Source organism: Catharus ustulatus, chromosome 3, assembly GCF_009819885.2.
Source record: "Catharus ustulatus isolate bCatUst1 chromosome 3, bCatUst1.pri.v2, whole genome shotgun sequence".
Lineage (NCBI taxonomy): Eukaryota > Metazoa > Chordata > Aves > Passeriformes > Turdidae > Catharus > Catharus ustulatus.
This window is the reverse complement of record NC_046223.1, coordinates 1,086,643-1,103,156: the sequence shown is the minus strand read 5'-3', so window position 1 is coordinate 1,103,156 and position 16,514 is coordinate 1,086,643. Positions and strand designations below refer to the sequence as shown.

At 43.7% G+C, this 16,514-nt stretch overlaps 1 protein-coding gene across 5 annotated transcripts in view; it reads right to left on the bottom strand.

The window, feature by feature from the left end:
- The window catches only part of EML6 (EMAP like 6), an 85,453-nt gene that overhangs the window by 22,960 nt on the left and 45,979 nt on the right, over positions 1-16,514 (bottom strand). For all 5 annotated transcript variants that reach the window (XM_033054150.2, XM_033054154.2, XM_033054152.2 and 2 more), the window contains exons 16-27: positions 14,088-14,181; positions 11,449-11,549; positions 10,153-10,352; positions 8,897-9,008; positions 8,121-8,248; positions 7,505-7,646; positions 6,446-6,598; positions 6,123-6,254; positions 5,271-5,359; positions 4,531-4,707; positions 4,247-4,448; positions 3,937-4,063 (exon numbers count right to left, since the gene is read on the bottom strand). In XM_033054150.2, the coding sequence (XP_032910041.1) occupies positions 3,937-4,063; positions 4,247-4,448; positions 4,531-4,707; positions 5,271-5,359; positions 6,123-6,254; positions 6,446-6,598; positions 7,505-7,646; positions 8,121-8,248; positions 8,897-9,008; positions 10,153-10,352; positions 11,449-11,549; positions 14,088-14,181 (1,657 nt within the window). The remainder of the gene's footprint in view (positions 1-3,936; positions 4,064-4,246; positions 4,449-4,530; positions 4,708-5,270; positions 5,360-6,122; positions 6,255-6,445; positions 6,599-7,504; positions 7,647-8,120; positions 8,249-8,896; positions 9,009-10,152; positions 10,353-11,448; positions 11,550-14,087; positions 14,182-16,514) is intronic.

The following is a 16,514-nucleotide window of genomic DNA, read 5'->3' as shown; positions in this document are numbered from 1 at the left end:
CTCATGGTGCAAAGCCTTCTGGGGGCTATTATGTAAGTTACATATAGGCTTATATAAGTCAGCTCATGTTGTTTTAAAGCAATCAGTAATTTCAAGAGTAACATTTGAAAAGAGAAAATTCAACTTATTTCACTTTTCCTCTTGATCAGGACACACAAGGCAAACACCACGATGGAGACCAGGCTCTGAGGTGGGTAATTCATGGAGAGGGGGACAAGCCAGGATGCCAAGAAAACAGAAAACCAGACAAACATGCTAATGCTGCTTTTTGTTTTCTACACATTCCACCTGCTCTGAAGGAGTTCCCATCCCCAGGGTCATGTGGAGTCATGCAAACTGAGCTAAAGGAGAGCTGCAGTCCAGGGGTGTGTTAGGGGTTAGTAGGAGCCCAAACGCAAACAGGTCTCTGCCTCTGAGATCAGTAACACAAACGCAGCCACCAGCAAGCTCGTGTTACTCGGCATCACACCAATCAATCCTCGGTTTGAACGCTCCCAGCTCCAAGCCCGGCCCCTTTCCAAAGCAGCACGGTGGCTGTGTGACCCAGCAGAGCTTACAGGTGTCCCGGGTTGCCTGGCACAGAGCCCCCCGTGGCAGCCCCAGCCCGCCAGGCTGCTCCTCTCCAGGGCACCCCGCCCCTGCCAGGGCAGCCGGGAAAGGAGGAACATGGAAAGGGGCGACAGGAGAAACAACAAGGTCAGGGAGAGGAGAGAGAAACAATTCATTAATCATCTCAGTCAAACAGAGCACTGACACAAGACATTTTCAAACTGTCCCTCAGCAGCAGCTCTCCTGTCACTCTGCCATCCTAAAGCTGCTGATGGACACAGGAAATGCTGGATCCCCCAAAAATACCAGGCCATGATCTGATTCAAATCCTGCAGGTAAAATCTATCACGGGACCTCTACACTCCTCCAAGGTACCTGCAGAATCATGTTAATTACATTCAAGTTAGACAGAAAAAATAAATTTCATAAATTCTCTCATTTTCCTCATTATTGCTCCTAAGTTTGTACTAACCATTGCACAGTTCAGCTCCCAACCCTACACTTGCAATCTTCTCTGGAGTCCCATCACAGGTCGTGACATCAAACTCCTCCTGAACTGAACAATGAATTGTTATTTCCAGAGAAATAATGCACCTGGAGGTTTTCAGGCTCACCACTCTCTACTGGAGAAGCAGAGTCCTGCAAGCTAATTCCAGCAAACAGAAAGACTGAACAGATGGACGTGTCTCAGAGGTGCCACACGACACCTCTGAGGCGTGTTTGGTTACATAAACTGGGAAGTAACTCCAGCAACAGTTTATCCTCTAAATATTACTATTAAAAAAACCAACCCAGTGAGCTCCAAGTCACTACCCCCAAGGAGCAGCTCAAAGAAGCAGCCCCAGCTATTCCTACCTCTTGCTTACACCACAAACCTTATTCCTCTTTTTCCTTTCCTTAATTTAAACTTCCTTAATTATGAGTTTCTTCTCAGTACACCTTCACAGTTTGCCCTTTCTCAAAGGCACAATGAAAACACAGCAAGGGGGACACTCCAAGACCCTCACTACATGTTGCAGTGAAGTGGGCCAGCAGTTTTCCAGCCGTTGGGATTTACTCACAACAGTTTCTTCCAGCTTTGTCCCACAGTTTTCTCCACTTGGACAGTGAGTGACAGAAGTTACCAGTGCCAGAGTATTCAGTGCACAAAAGCCATTAAGGGAACAGTCCCTGGGGTCTCCAGACAGACACATGGCACAATCACTAAGGGAAGATCTGGATAATTTCCTCCACAAAACCTTCCTCTTCAAAAGCCTCCCCACACTCCTGCCTGAAAGAGAATGGAACACATCCTCTGGGTTCAAACCTGGAAGGGCTGGGAGAGCTACTCCAGCTCTGCCTTTGGCAGGAAATCTAAAGTTTTGCCTTCAAAATCCCTTGTTGCCTCTTCACTCAGCCCTGTGCACAGAGATTTCAGGACCTGCTGACCTGGGCCTCAGATTTCCCTGAACATTTAGCATTTCCCTCAACACAGACAGTTGAGTACTTGCAGACTTTCCACTTCACCAGGATTGATCAACTGTCCCCTCAGACCCTTGGAGGCGCGAAGAAAAGGATTTCAGAAGTTTGTCATGGGCAGACAAACCCTCTTCTAGCTGCTACCTTCTTCTGTGCTGTCAGAAAAGCTGGAATTTGGCCCAGCTACAAAGCTTCACACACCTTCTGAGAGATGTCAGCTTTAGCCTGAGGCACTCACAACTGGGTGTGCCAGCATCGTGCAGGAATTGTCCCCACACTGTCCCACTGTGACCAGGAACTGCAGCCTTGCAGCAGCCAACACATTAATTTCATTTTACAGCACCCAAACCCCAGCACCTGTCACAGCCTCAGGCCCTACCCACTCACAGCCCCCTCAGAAAGCAGTTTTGCTGATATTTCACCATAAAGTTGTTTCTGATTATTCCACTATAAATTCTCACTATTTGTATTAGTCCCTCGAAGAAAGGGAAGTGAATTTATCTTTGCTTAACAAGTGACATATGAAAATGATGAGATTTGTTGTCAGACTGATCACAACAGCAACTTCCAAACACCAAAGGTGTGATTGTACTGAAGCATCTGTAATTTAAAAAGGAGATAAAAATGTGTACACTTTGCAGTTGCTTTTGCATCACCAAAGCAGAGTAAAACAGCTGGAGGGTACAAGGGTTTCTGGTGTGAAACATCTGTTCCAGTGCCACTTATTATTCCTGAAACAATTTAGCAATTCACCCAAAGTAAAATAATAATTTTCCTTTTTTTAACTCAATTTGCAAACATTTATGTTTACCAGATGATACACCATGCCTTTTTGTAGAAAAACGGAGGAACAAATTCTTTAACTGAGGAAAAGAGATTCTTAAAAGAAAGGGAAAAGAGAAAGTTATGGCCCAACATTCTATTGCAAAAACCCCTGATCCTCCTCCTGCATGCTATTGCTAAAACAGTGCAATGAAAAAAAGGGGTGCAACATTTTTCCTCTTATTGTTCACACCCCACATTTCACACCCAATTCTCCTGTTCTACACATTAACTGAACATAAATTATTAATTACTTTCTATTCAACATGTTCAGCACTGAGTTCTTTGAGAGCTTTAAAGACAGAAACCTCTTTTTCCAAGGCTTATCACGAACTCTATTTTGTCTCTTGCAGTAACAGAACAGCTGAGCTGAAATTCTTGCTGTGGCTTAACCCACTGCAGCCCTTTGTGTCAGTGCCCAGTGGGGAGCAAGAGCAGGGAAACTCCTGATAAAAGAATCATAATTTCTAAGGAAATATTCTATCAAGAGAGGCAGAATGGGCTCACAGCTGAGTCACCAACTGCATTCACAGCTAGGGATTCACTGCCCCAGACTTGGAGGGGGAATGTCCTTTACTCAGAGATGCTCCTGTTCTGTCCCATCAGATCTTACCACCCTTTAGGTCTGTGTTTCACTGCACTCAGCCTCTGCTCTTAGCTCTTACTTCTTTTCTTTGCTCTCCTCTCCAACACTGCTCCCCTTCCACCTCTTTTTTCTGAAATATTTCAGCCCAAGGCCAGTGTGTGCCATGGGAAATCCCAGCTTTAACACTGACAACCCCACACAATTGCAAGGGACCCAAAATCTTTTCATAAAAGCACAACCCAGAGCCTTAACCACAAAATATTTACAAGCTTACCACTATGACAAGTGCTCTGCTCCAGACACACACTGGTTAGCAGAGAATGTAAATGCTCATGTGAGCAGCAGAAGAGAACACAACCTCAGAGATCTGTCACATACATGTATTTATCTCCATCACACTAACATGCTGTACTCTGTGAACACCATCTGAAGTCTTAATTTCCTGTCTTATTTTTAATTTTAGTTGAATGAAAAGAGATGCAAAAGGGCACACTGGAGGCAAAAGCCTTTGTGGGACATACCTCTCTTCCACTGAAACCTCCTTCAGCTGCTGATGGGGTTTTGTGCCTTCCATTTCCCGGATGCTCACTGCATAGATCTTAGTGGTGTAGTCAATTGCTTTTTCTCTTGCAACATCACTGTCATATCCTTAGAAAAATGAAACACAGAATAAAACAAACCACCCTTGTTTCGTAGTGGGAGAGCAGAGAACAAGGAGATCTGCACCAATGAAAGGAAGGGAACAAATCCTACCAAGCTCTCCTTCCACTGCAATTCAGCACAAGTGAAATCCCTGAGTGAGACAAGAAGACTGAATGAAATCCTCTTTACCTCCATCCTCTTCTGCATCAGTGTCTGACTCCTCACTGTCCACCAGCTTGCTCTCCTGGATGCCCAGGAACTCCCTGGTCCAGATCATGAGGGCGGTGTCGGCGCCGCCCACGGTGAGGAGCACGGAGTCGTTGTGCAGCCACTGCACGTTGGTCACCTGGGCACTGTGCCCCACGTACTTCTTGAACCTGGCGTGCTGGCCCTGCAGCACAGAGCCCAGCTGGCACCTGGCACCCACTCAGGGCCTGCTGCTCCCCCTCCCCGATGAAACAACCACTGCTCACCTTCACTGGGTAGGAGAAGAGCTTGACGAAGCCAAAGTCATCTCCTGTGGCCAGCAGGGTCCTGTCCTTGGTGAGGCTGGCGGCGTTGACCACGGTGACATCGCTGTGCATGGGCCAGATCCCCTCGCACGTGGGGCCGAGCACACACGTCCACGTGTCCCACTCGATCTTCTCTATCTGCAAGCACAACTCCCCCAGGGAAAGGCTTCTTACTTTAAACACACCAAATGGACACTCACTTTATGTGTGTACTTTCCTATGTTCGGTATCAGTTTCTGTTCTAATATTTTTAGTTCTTCTGAAATTGTGCTGTTGTGTATCTTCACCAATTTAAATATTCCCCTTTTTCCAAGGCAGAGCATTATTTGGGGACAAATCTCCCTGAAGATTTTCTGAGGTGCTAACCATTGGTAACTTTCTAGCAGAATTGCAACTGAAAAGCCAGGTCCTGCTGTGTGGATGCTGTTTACAGCCTGCATGCAACTGGTTACCCAGAAAACAGGTGACTTTGAGAAGGGGATCATGGCAAATGGCTGCTACCAAATAAACAATAACAAATTTAGAGATACAAGCAGAAACCTGCACATTCTGTCATCTACAAATGCTAGGAAAGGCACTGTGGAATTACTAAATTATTCTAATTCTAACCATTGTAAATATAGTATTATAAAAGAAAAAAAAAGAAGACAATTATTAAAATTAATTTTGACAGTAAAAATAATGCAGTACACAATTCATACCTCAGCAATTCTTATAATATGTCTTTTCCCCCTGGGTGCTTCAAAAAATAGTTGTTCTTTGGCACCAGAATTGACTTGCAATAACTTTCCTGGATACAAAAGGAGAGTTTGTTATGAACCTTATTAATTATTATGATTACTAAAAACTTTCTTTTCAGTGAAGAGATTTCTGGGGGTAAATTAAGAAATTATCCTCTAGAGTTATTCATAGCTAAAGTAACACAGATGCTTAAAATCACTCTTGTAAGGATCCTATACTCTGATTCAATGCATAAGTAATATTTTAAATACTATCTAATATCCTTAAGAAGTTGCTGGTGCACAGCAAATCAGTTTCTGCTGATAGGAAATATTTTGCTTGTGTTTCATCATCACACTAATGGCAGTCAAAAATAAATGCACATGCTATTCGTTTCCCTAATAATTTTACAAGGCAGATTTGCCAAGAGGGGATTCTGCAGTGCCCCAGTGGCAGAGCCAGCCCCACTCTGAGCTGTCCTGGCATGGGGAGTTTGCTGTGCCCATGGAGGGACAGGGCTCAGGGACAGGGCTCAGGCACACAGGTGGTGCTCCCACACAGGTCACATCTGCTCTGGGAAGGCTCACTGGCATGAGCTCATTATGATCCTGCTGGACTTAATTAGTTGGGACCATCAGGCTCTAGCTCCTTGCAGGGATTGCCATGCAGAGCTCAGCAAGGAGAGGAAATTGGATTCCAATAAATGGAATTGCACTGTGCTCCATGGGGAAGAAGCATTTGCATCAGTGGCTGATGTCAAGAACTGGAGGGGAACAGTTTCCTGCTACCCCATTTGGTGAGCATTTCCAGTCTGGATCTCTGGTAGCCCTTACCTCTGGAGTCCCAGTCGATGTGGGTGATGTAGCTGGAGGCACCTTTGCAAATGCCGACTCTTTTGCTGGTCAGGACGTTGTAAATGTCCACAAAGTTATCGTGGGAAGCCACAGCCAGGTACTTGCCTGATTCTGTGAGGAGGAGACACTGAGGTTATTAAAGGGGAAATCTGAGTGTGGCTTTCAGCACTGCAGTGAATTCAGGCAATTGTGAAATATTTAATGCACGGAGCACACACACACAGCCAGCACTCCTTTGGAACATTCAAGAGAAACAACCTGCAACATTCACACAGCTCCCCCACCTCATCCCCTGCTTGTACCTCGGGAAAACTTGATATCCGAGATCATCTCCTTCCTGTGGTGGAAGGAGACCATGTCCTCCACAGTGTCAGCGTTGACCACCAGGAAGCTGCCGTCGTTCAGCCCCACGGCCAGCGCCTTCCCGTCGGGGGAGAAGGCGCAGCAGCGCCCGCCTGCGGAGCACAGGGAAACGAGCCCGAGGAAGGTTTTTACAGCAAGCACAGTGCTTTAAAGCAGATTTGTTATCTCCTGAAGCAGGTATGTTACAGAGGGCTATGAGGGATGCTTTGTTGCATGGTGATTTAATCCCTTTTGGAACAGGTTTGTGTGCCAACACCACCTTCCAGCCACATTCTTAACGCACCAATGACAGGAAAAAAAACCAAAAAAACCACCCAAAACACATACAGAAAGGAAATCTGGATGGAAAGTTCTAAGACTCGTTCAGGGCAGTGTAACTGTGCCTCAGCATTATTCCTGAGCTATCCTCATCCATCCCCAACATTTAACTCTGTTTTCCCCTAGCCACTTAACTTAAGGGTTGCTCCAGACCTGTCACTGGAAATGAACAATTTTAAATTTCCTGAAGGGTATCAATGAGTTAGTAAGAGTAATTTGGAGAAGGCAGCATTTCAATGCAGCTTATCTAATTTTATACAGAGGAGAGGGCAGGAAAAGTGCTAATTTCAGAGAAGCTGGCTTAACAGGTAAAGCTCATATTGACAGCAAAAGATGACTGTGCCCAACATGCAGGACATTGTACTTCTGTCTTTATAAGGAAATTCTCTTACATCAGCAGTGTATGGCCTTCAGTATTCCTAGGGAGGAAAGTGATTCTGAGATCAACTCATCCCCCTGATACTGAGGAAAAAGAGGCTGAAGTTCATTTTATTAATTGATTTTATTTATTAATTACAATAGAGTACAGTCCTTTTTCTTCCCTCCCTTTGCACTGACCTGACACATGCCAAAGACACTTTATTTATGCACTCCCAATTCCTTAATGACTGTATCCCAAGTGAAAGCAGAGAGGGAGCTGCAGGAGCAGAGGGTCCCTGGCTGCCCAGGGCTCCTGGTACCTTTTTTGAGTTTCCTGACTGCCAGCATGCGGTGCTGAGCCGACAGCTCCCAGATGCGCAGGGTTTTGTCGTCGCTCACGGTGGCGCAGACGGGCAGCAGGGGGTGAGCTGCCAGCCCCCACACTTCTCCTTCCATGTGGCCCTGCAGGAAAGCATCCCAGACAACAGGGAATGATGCATGTGGGGCTGTGGAATGTTACACTCCAAACAGGACTTCAGCCTGAAACCCTAATATTGGCTAATCCTCCTTTTTCAGATCCTTGCTTGCCCACCAGACACGTAATACTTTGTTTTAATCTTGCCTCAGATTCTCAGTTTTCCAACTTGTTAATCACTCTTCCTGTTTTTTTCCAGCTTTCCTTCAGTTTGCACACAGTTTGCTAGCACTGCCTATCAAGGTTAAATAATTTCTTCCTGCTCTCAATCTGCATTAGTGAATGAGTTTCATGTTTTATAAAACACAACCTCACACATCTTGGATAGTAAGGCAGTCATGCAGGCAAGACAAATTTGAAGGATTACTTCATGTGACCAACATTTACTGAAAAAAAGAATACCAAAGAGCATTCTTGTAAAAATACAGGAAGCAGTTTGCTATGGGAGATCCATACAGTACCTGAACTAGCAGAGTCATAGGCCCACTTTTATCAATTTCAAGTATTTCTCCATTTTTAGTTCCTACCAGGATGTGCCCATGCCCCAGGCTGATGGCTCGGATGGAGGGGTTGTCTTCTAAAAGTAAACCTGAAGAATGCAAGACTTTTTTTTTGTATTTCATATCACTTGCAGTTTATATATAATTCAAATCTGTTCAAAATCATGACCATGAGCTAAAATTGCCTCATCAAACTGGCAGACAATCCATGGGCTCCTCACAAATTCAGGGAGGGGAGTTTGTCTGTAGCAGTGGCAAGACAAAAACTGATATTTAACTGCTTTAACAGTGCCAGGGTCTGGGGGGCTCAGGAGCTCCAGCACCTCAGAATTTCTGTGGTTACAGAAATGTGAAAATCCCTTTCCAGGCTTCCACACTGAGGCCTGGGGAATTTAACAGCTCCCTGCTCTCACCACAGGGAACGTGGCCAGCCAAGGAAACTGGGCTCACTCTGGAACTGCCAAACTCAAGGCTGGGCACATTTCTCCTTAAAATCACTCCACCAATGGAAACAAAGCTCAGTGTCATGAAATAGGGAGGGAACAGCAGAACAAACTATAAATGCCAAGGAATACAAGAAATACATCTCATATGGATCAAACCAAAACCTTCCAGCACAGAGGAAGTGCTGTGATGTTGTTCCCTTTGGCTTCTGGAAAGGTCTGACACCCTTTTATAGCATTTTGTACCTCCCTCCATGCACACAGCCCTCACTGGAACACACTGAAAAGCAGTACCTTTAGAACTAGCAGAGAGTGCTGCTCTTTTAATAGCATATGTCTTCAGACATCTCTCAAACATATCATCCCAAAGGGCCACAATTCCATCTTTTCCACCCGTTACAAAGCCCTGCACAATCACAGAACACACACAGATGTCAGCACTCATGGGGGAGATTCAAAAGGACATGTCCAAAGGCACAATGAAATCTCCTTTGCTTTTTATTCATGTGTCAAACTAAAAATGCTGCAGCTTGTATCTATCAGGGAAAAATTCAAGTGGACAAGATTTAGCATTGCTTTTCTAGGGTTAACAAGATTTGCAGCCATATGGAGCACACAGTGCTGTAAACAGGAATGCTGGACCAGGACATTTGCCTGCATGTGGAAATAAGTGATGGAAAAATGTGTTTTACCCTTAGAAGAGGCAGTAGCTGGCAGTAAGAGCTTCTCAAGTTATTCCAAATTCAACTGACTTAACAGATGCTTCAACCCAAGTTCTAATAATGCATCAGGGAGCAATTCTCTCATTAATTCCCTGGGTAGATTATCTCAGCCAAGTGAATGCAAAAGAGCATAAATAACTAACCAACAGAAATCTAAGTGAAGAGGATGTTCAGTGCCAAGATCAAACAGAAAAAATGATGGGAAAGCTGGGAACAATCAATTAGGGCCAGAAAGGATTGAGCCACAGGGATCTTAATTGACCTTGATAAATAAAAATGCTAATGGGTAACATTCTTCTCATCCTTTACTTCTACAGTTGAAACCATAACCTCAAAAGGGATATTCCATTATCAACATTATCTTCAAATTGTCCTATGTCCTAAGCTCACTTATATGATGCAAATATTTTGCCATGATTTCTTCTATATATTTATAGATGCAACTGAAAGAGAATTATTTTGATATCTGGAATGGTTAACACAAAACATAAAACCTTTGGATAGCCAAAGTCTTGACTAAGACACAGTGATATTATTATTAAAAGATCATGTTTCATGTTTTGGAAACTGGTAATGCACGAATATTTTTGGGATCAGGTTGAAGAGGCAATGAATGTTACCCCTTGCTCTCCTGTGGTTTACACAAACATGATAACACCACTCCTGAGCAGAGTGAGAAATGAATTCTGAATTTCTAGAGCTCAGAAAGCTGCATGGAACAGGGTGCTTACAGGGTGTCAAACAACACTGACTTTGTGATTTGAATCCCAACCCCCTCTAAAATCCATCACTGCAACACAAACCAAGGCGAAGGAAGGAGACAGGTACCTTGTCCAGGGCGTGCATGGCAAACACAGGTCCATCATGGGCCTTCACTGTCCTCAGCAGCAGGGTGTCCTTCCAGATGAAGATGTCCCCAGTGGCGGCCCCGGAGAAGACGAGCTCCTCGCGCCCGTACGCCACGCTCATCATGGTCTCCAGCTTCCCCGCGCTGCCAAACGTGCCCCGGCGGCACGTGAAGCCTCCCCCTGCAACACAGCACAGCCTGCTCTCCTTGGGCTCCTGGGGCTGCCTAACAATGGAAATCCACACATGGGGGCACAGGGGAAAAGCACCATCACAGCAAGTGAACCCAGGGATCTGCTGGGCTCCAGAACCCAGCTTTGGAGAGATCAGTCTCAGGTTTTCACACTCTGCTTCCGAGCAAGAGTGGTGCAAAAACAGCCACTGCAATGTCTGGCAGGATGGGTTTTGCCACAGCAGCTGCTGCCATGCTGCCTCTCTGCAGAGGTGAGTACAACTAGAAGATGGGTTTTGCTGTCCCCTGGCATCCTGGGCACTTAGCACAGTTTGTTCCTCCTCTGGTTCTCAGAGAACCAAATCACCACAGCTCTGCTTTGGGTCAGAAAGCAGCAGCTTAGACAAAAATACACATAAAATTACAAAATATCATCTGCACTGGTGGCCTTGTGTCAAGGCACTGTGGGCTTCCTGACACCACACTCAGTCCCACCCCACTGAGCAAATCTGAATTTAAAATACACCTTTTTTGTTGCAAAGAGACTATTCTTGGAGTAAGATGCTGCTTAATCCACATTCCCATCATGGAATTTGGCAAACAGCAACGCAAGTCTATGTAATCACTGCAAAAATAACCTGATGATTTAAAAAAGGCAGAAAAAATAATTTTTCATCTTAGAGCACCTTAAAGCACCACTTGAACGCTGAAAGTATGGTATGAAGTGCAGGAAACTCTTGAAATTACCTAATTTTCAATTGTCTGGAGTATTTGTGTCATGTGTACACAACTAAGAAGTCATGAAGAGTGAAAAATCCAGGCCTGAATAAAAAATATCCTCAATCAGAACCTAATTTTCTAGTAGCCAAGGATGTTTGTTTAGGAGAATTCCTTAATATTATGACTAGAATTGAAGCACAATTAGCTGGGAATTCTTTCCAAGGAGGAAGGAACATTTGCTGACTCAGAGGTGGGTTTTCACCCTCTTTCCTATTCTGGTTACTGGAAAAGTGCTCAACAAATAAAGCAAATTTTTAAGCTGAGAACATGATGTTCCTGTATTTAAAATATTCCCCAAATCAAATATAAAATATTCAATACAGTACCTGTTTGCTGCCAAAATTTGATGTGCTTCATCCCAACTGTGACTAGTCTGTCCACATGATGTGGATTGCACTTCACAACAAATATTTTATCTTTATGGCCCCTGCAACAGAGGTAGACATTTTAAAAGCTTGGTAAGAGATGACTTTACATTTCAAACCAATTAAATCATTGATATAAATCATTTCCCCATCTAACAAAAAGTAGAGAGCCAGGTTTCTATCTGCAAGGGTTTAGTTCTGGGGGTTTGCCCCATGGAGTTGGCAGAAGCAATTTGAGCATACACCATGTGGGGAATAAAAATCCTCTCCCACTGAGTTTCAGTTCATTTAAGTCATAACAAAGGAGCAGCAACAAAGGTCAAGGCAATTAAGAGAAGACAGAAAGGTCAGTGTAAGTATTTAAATGGATGAGAACTCAATAAACATTAAAAGAGACTCTGACAGGAAAACTGAGGAAGTGTTTAATCCTTGGGCTTCAAGATGGAAGATAAAATCACAAAGTATAAAATTATAGTGTAGGAAGCAGTTCACTCAGCAGCACATTCACCTCCAGCTTGAGTTCTTGGGTAACTGAAGTTATGCTTGTTGATGTATTTATGGGAATTTACAAGCTTGGCTCTTATCACAGCAAAAAATATTCCCAGGTGTATAATAGTAATTATATCTATGTCAGAGTTTTATTAACCCCCCAGAGCAGGAACCACGAGCTTTTCACTGCACATCTGCAGCTTCTGTGCCAGGATTAAGTCACTTTTTCCTGACAGGCTCAGCAGATCTGGAAAATGAGAAACCCCTCTCAGGGTCAGTGTTTCCCTTTAGTGCATCAGTGTGGGTACAAACCAGCCCTGGCCACCTGTGACATCTGCAGCACATCACCCTGCAGTGCAGAGCTGTTTGGTTCCAACTTACTCAACAAGGATTTTAATGAAATTAGACAGGAGCTACAGGAGCCAGGACAAGGAAACAAGCTGCAATGATTTAGCTCTGAAACAATTAAATAAATAAGAGTGTTCTTAATGTTGCAACAAAAAAATCTGAGAAGTGATGTTGAAGTAAATCAGCCTAGCAAAATAAAAGCAAAAAGAACATTCACAAAAAATAAAAATTAAAACCCCAGACACTCTGTGCATGGTGAATGGACACCCATTTTTCAGGTTTATATGGGTCCACAGGATTGCAAGATGTTCTTTTCTTCTTGTGGGCAAAGGCCACATGAGGGCTTTTGTCTCTGTCTCCTGTGCTCACCAGAACAGGGAACTTGCCTTTAGGCACTGCTAAGATCTAAACAATGCTTTAAACTGGAACATTTTAGAAGATGCATTCATTTTTCCACTCTCTGTGAGGACCCTGCATATTTCCAAGACACCAGATGAGCAATAATAGATCCCCTGGGCACATGGTGGAAAGAACCCGAGTGCTCCACGTTTCATCTGTCCTGGGAGCACCAGCAGCCAGGTATGACACAGCTCATCATTATCTTCTTGTTAAAAGCTTAAAGGTCAGCATGGGAATATAGAAGTATTTCTCTGCTTGCAAGTCGAGCACAATCTGTCTGGGGACAGCAGAACTGGGATTGCAAAGCCCAGGAAAATGTCAGGTTTTACAGCACAGCCAGGGCTGTTGCTAAGCAAAGCCTCCAGCACAGATTTCAGACAGGATTTAAACCCTCACTGCCTAATAAACTGCATGTCTGGGATGGAATTGTACAGCTAACAGACTGGGGTACACACACATGGAGTAAAGCACTGATTTCTTCAGCAGTGGTTCACTACTAACAGGGAGTGCTGCCACCAGAAAAATCTCATATAGTAATTAAATTACCTTCCACAGGCACCCTTCTGCAGCTATACTAACAATTTCTGAGCAATGCTACATCACATGGCTGCAGAGGGCATGTGGAACTCTCTCCTTGCCTTTCTGGTACATGCATCCACACTCACAGGAATTCTGCTTAATCCCAGGGACCAGGGGCACATTTGCTTTGTCCCAGGATGAGACACAAACCAGGCTCTCAAACACTCTGACTCTCCTACACCGAATGACTATTGCTACAACCCAAAATTTGAATATAAAATGGCAACCATGCAACTTTAATCTGATTCTCTTCCCAGCACTGGTCCCTTCAAGCCATCACAAAGGACTCTTCACTGCTGGGTTACTGGCTGAGCTTTCAGCTGCAACTGGAAGAGCAAATAGCTCAGAAAAAAAGCTGGCTCAGAAGAAAATATAGATTCTAAGGAACTCTTTCTTCTTTTCAGAAAGTGATCTGGTTACTGATGGAACCCAGGCACATCATGGAACACATAAAGGAAATGACACCTCTGGTGACTTCTGCCTTGAGCCAGGACATAAAACTGGGAGAAAATACCAAACTTCATTTGCAAAGCCTGAAATAAACTACAGTGCCAATGTGGCTCTCCCAACAGAAAGACTGAAGAACCCCTGACAGAAATAGCTCAGTGATTTCCAAACACTGGGCTGTGCATCCCCAGGTTTTAATCTGGGTATGCTGCTCTGAAACACCATCCTGCTTTTCAGAGGGCAGTTCTGCTTCATTTCTTTGTTCAGAGGGAAAATGTGGGTGATCTACTCAGAAAAAAATGTATCAGAGAGGACATTTTAAACTGTGGGCATCTTACCTGGTTGTTGCCAGCTTTTCTCCCTTTTTCCAGTCCCAGAACACGATGGCATGGTTGTCATCCAGCCCAACAGATGCCAAACATTTCCCATCAGCTGTACAGGAGCAATGCTGAGTGTTAAAGGTGCTAAGGTTTGGCTGGAAATGTCACAGGTAATGAACACAACAATCACACTGCAAACTGAATTTCTAATGATGTATTAGAAAGGAAGCAAAAAAACCCCCAACAGTTCAAGAAATTTGAATTCCCAAAGGCAGACACAAAACATTCCTCTGTGTAAGTACAATGAAAATAGGAAGGATCAAACAAGGCAATGAAATTCAATTTCATAAAGCTTAAGCACTCTAAATTTATGCTGCATTTTATTTGAAATATTTCTGGTCAGATGCTTCTTTTCTTTGCTTGAAATGGTGCAGAGATTTACTAGTGTATGAAATGTTCATGGGCAGGGTGATGAAACTATAAATAAGATATAAAATTTTAAGGCTAAAAATAACTGCTGGCTATCTTCACTTTCACTGCAGGAAAGACACAGCAGTACTGATAATGAGAGGAAGGAAGGCCAGAAGAGAAAATCATCCATAATTCAACAGCACCCAGGCACCCTTGCACGTGCATGAAATAATGAAAAATGCAACCATCTGTAACAAAGTCTTAGAGACAAACTTTTCTCCTGAAACTCTAAAAAGTTGATCACCTGCTTGGTTTTTTAACTGCAGGAAAGTCAGAGCTGGAGGAAGCAGAGCTGGGCAGAGACTGAACAAGAGCACTGATCTGGGAATGTGCTCCCATAGAAATGTGAGGACTCTGGGCTTGGGCAGATCTGACTTCAAGAAGGAAAGAGTCACTGCTATAAATGACTCCATCAGAACCACTGCAGACTCAGAGGGCTGAGTAAGCTCTCACAGGATTTAATGACTGAGTTCTACTAGAGGCAAGTCAAGAAGGAGAAGGGGAATTTAAGAATCAGAAACAGGACAACTGGAAGAAGCAGAGTAAGGTAGGAAGAAATGAAGTTAAAATAGAGGATAAGAAACCAAAACTGAGTTTATTAAAAAAATCCCCAAACAAGACAACAATTTAAACTTGATTCAGGAAGTTTATGCATTAATATGGACTATACCCTCCTAACATTATCCCAAGGTATAAATGTTAAATTAGCCACCAGAGGGCACAGCCAATCATTGCAGGAATGAAATGATCCTCTTGGAATCACAGTGTCAGGAGAAGGGCTGTTGCAGAAGGATCCAGGTTTCAGAAATGGGCAGCAGCTGATGTTTTGGAAAGGGACTGAGGGCAGAGAGAACTGAGGAAAAGAGGCAGCTGCTGCTTCAACTACTGCCAGAAAAGGTTGGGAGCTCTGGGTTTCTCTAAGCTCCAAGCAGTGTGGTCTGAACCCCATTTTGGAATCTCTGTTATGAGGACAATGCAAATCCCCTACCCAGGGCAGTGCAGCCTCTGGTCCTGCAGGGAGTGGCACATTTGCTGAGCTCTGCCCCTGTCTGTGCCAAGAATTCCAACTAAAGCCAGTCAGGAATGCAGTGTGTGCATTACTGTCAGGACCAGGTCCTAAAGCAACACTGTCCTGTTGGGTGGTTGCTGCTTTCTGAAAGACATTCAGGATTTTTGGCCAGATTTATGCTTACAGAGTATTTGGTTCTAAGATCCAGAAGATTCCTACTTGGACAGGAATTTCCTTGGTGTTAAAAATGCAGGCCACAGAGTATTTTCAAATATAGGAAAGTTTGTTTAATTAAGCATCTTAACAAGATGTTTTTTGACATCTATGTACATTATCTAGTATCAGTTAAATAATCCTTATCCATTTTCCCTCCTTCTGGCACTTTATCTCCTTTAGAGTGAGCTTACACACCACACTGGGTCGGCAATTTCACATCCGAATTCCAGCTCTTGGATGATCACCAGGGCTCCTCTCCTGATAATGGAACATGACTGAGTTCCACAGATTTATCTTTGTGCAAGTCAAACTTCTGTCATATATTCTTGTCTTACAAATGTGATCTATATCCTAATGAATTCTTACCACATTTCTGGAGAGTAGAATATGAAATAAGCTATGTTCAATTGAAAAAAATAAATCAGATCAAGTAGAGGATAGTTCAGATAAAATAATCTCTTTTTTTTTTTTAATAGAAGAAGGGAGAGTGAATTTTCCAGCCCTTTTATAAAGAAACAGAAGTATTTAAGTCCCCACCATATGGATGATATTCTTCAGTGCTGCACACAAGAATTATCCCTTAAAAACTGAGACAGCTTAGGGCAGCCAGCTGGGAAACACAAGTGGGAGAGACAGCAGACAACTGTTTGTCATATTTACTTCTTCTGTAAACTCAGTGAAAAATGTGGCCACTGTTAGCAAATGTGAAGAAGTGGATGAGCCCAGAGGTGACATTTCCAAGTCATTGA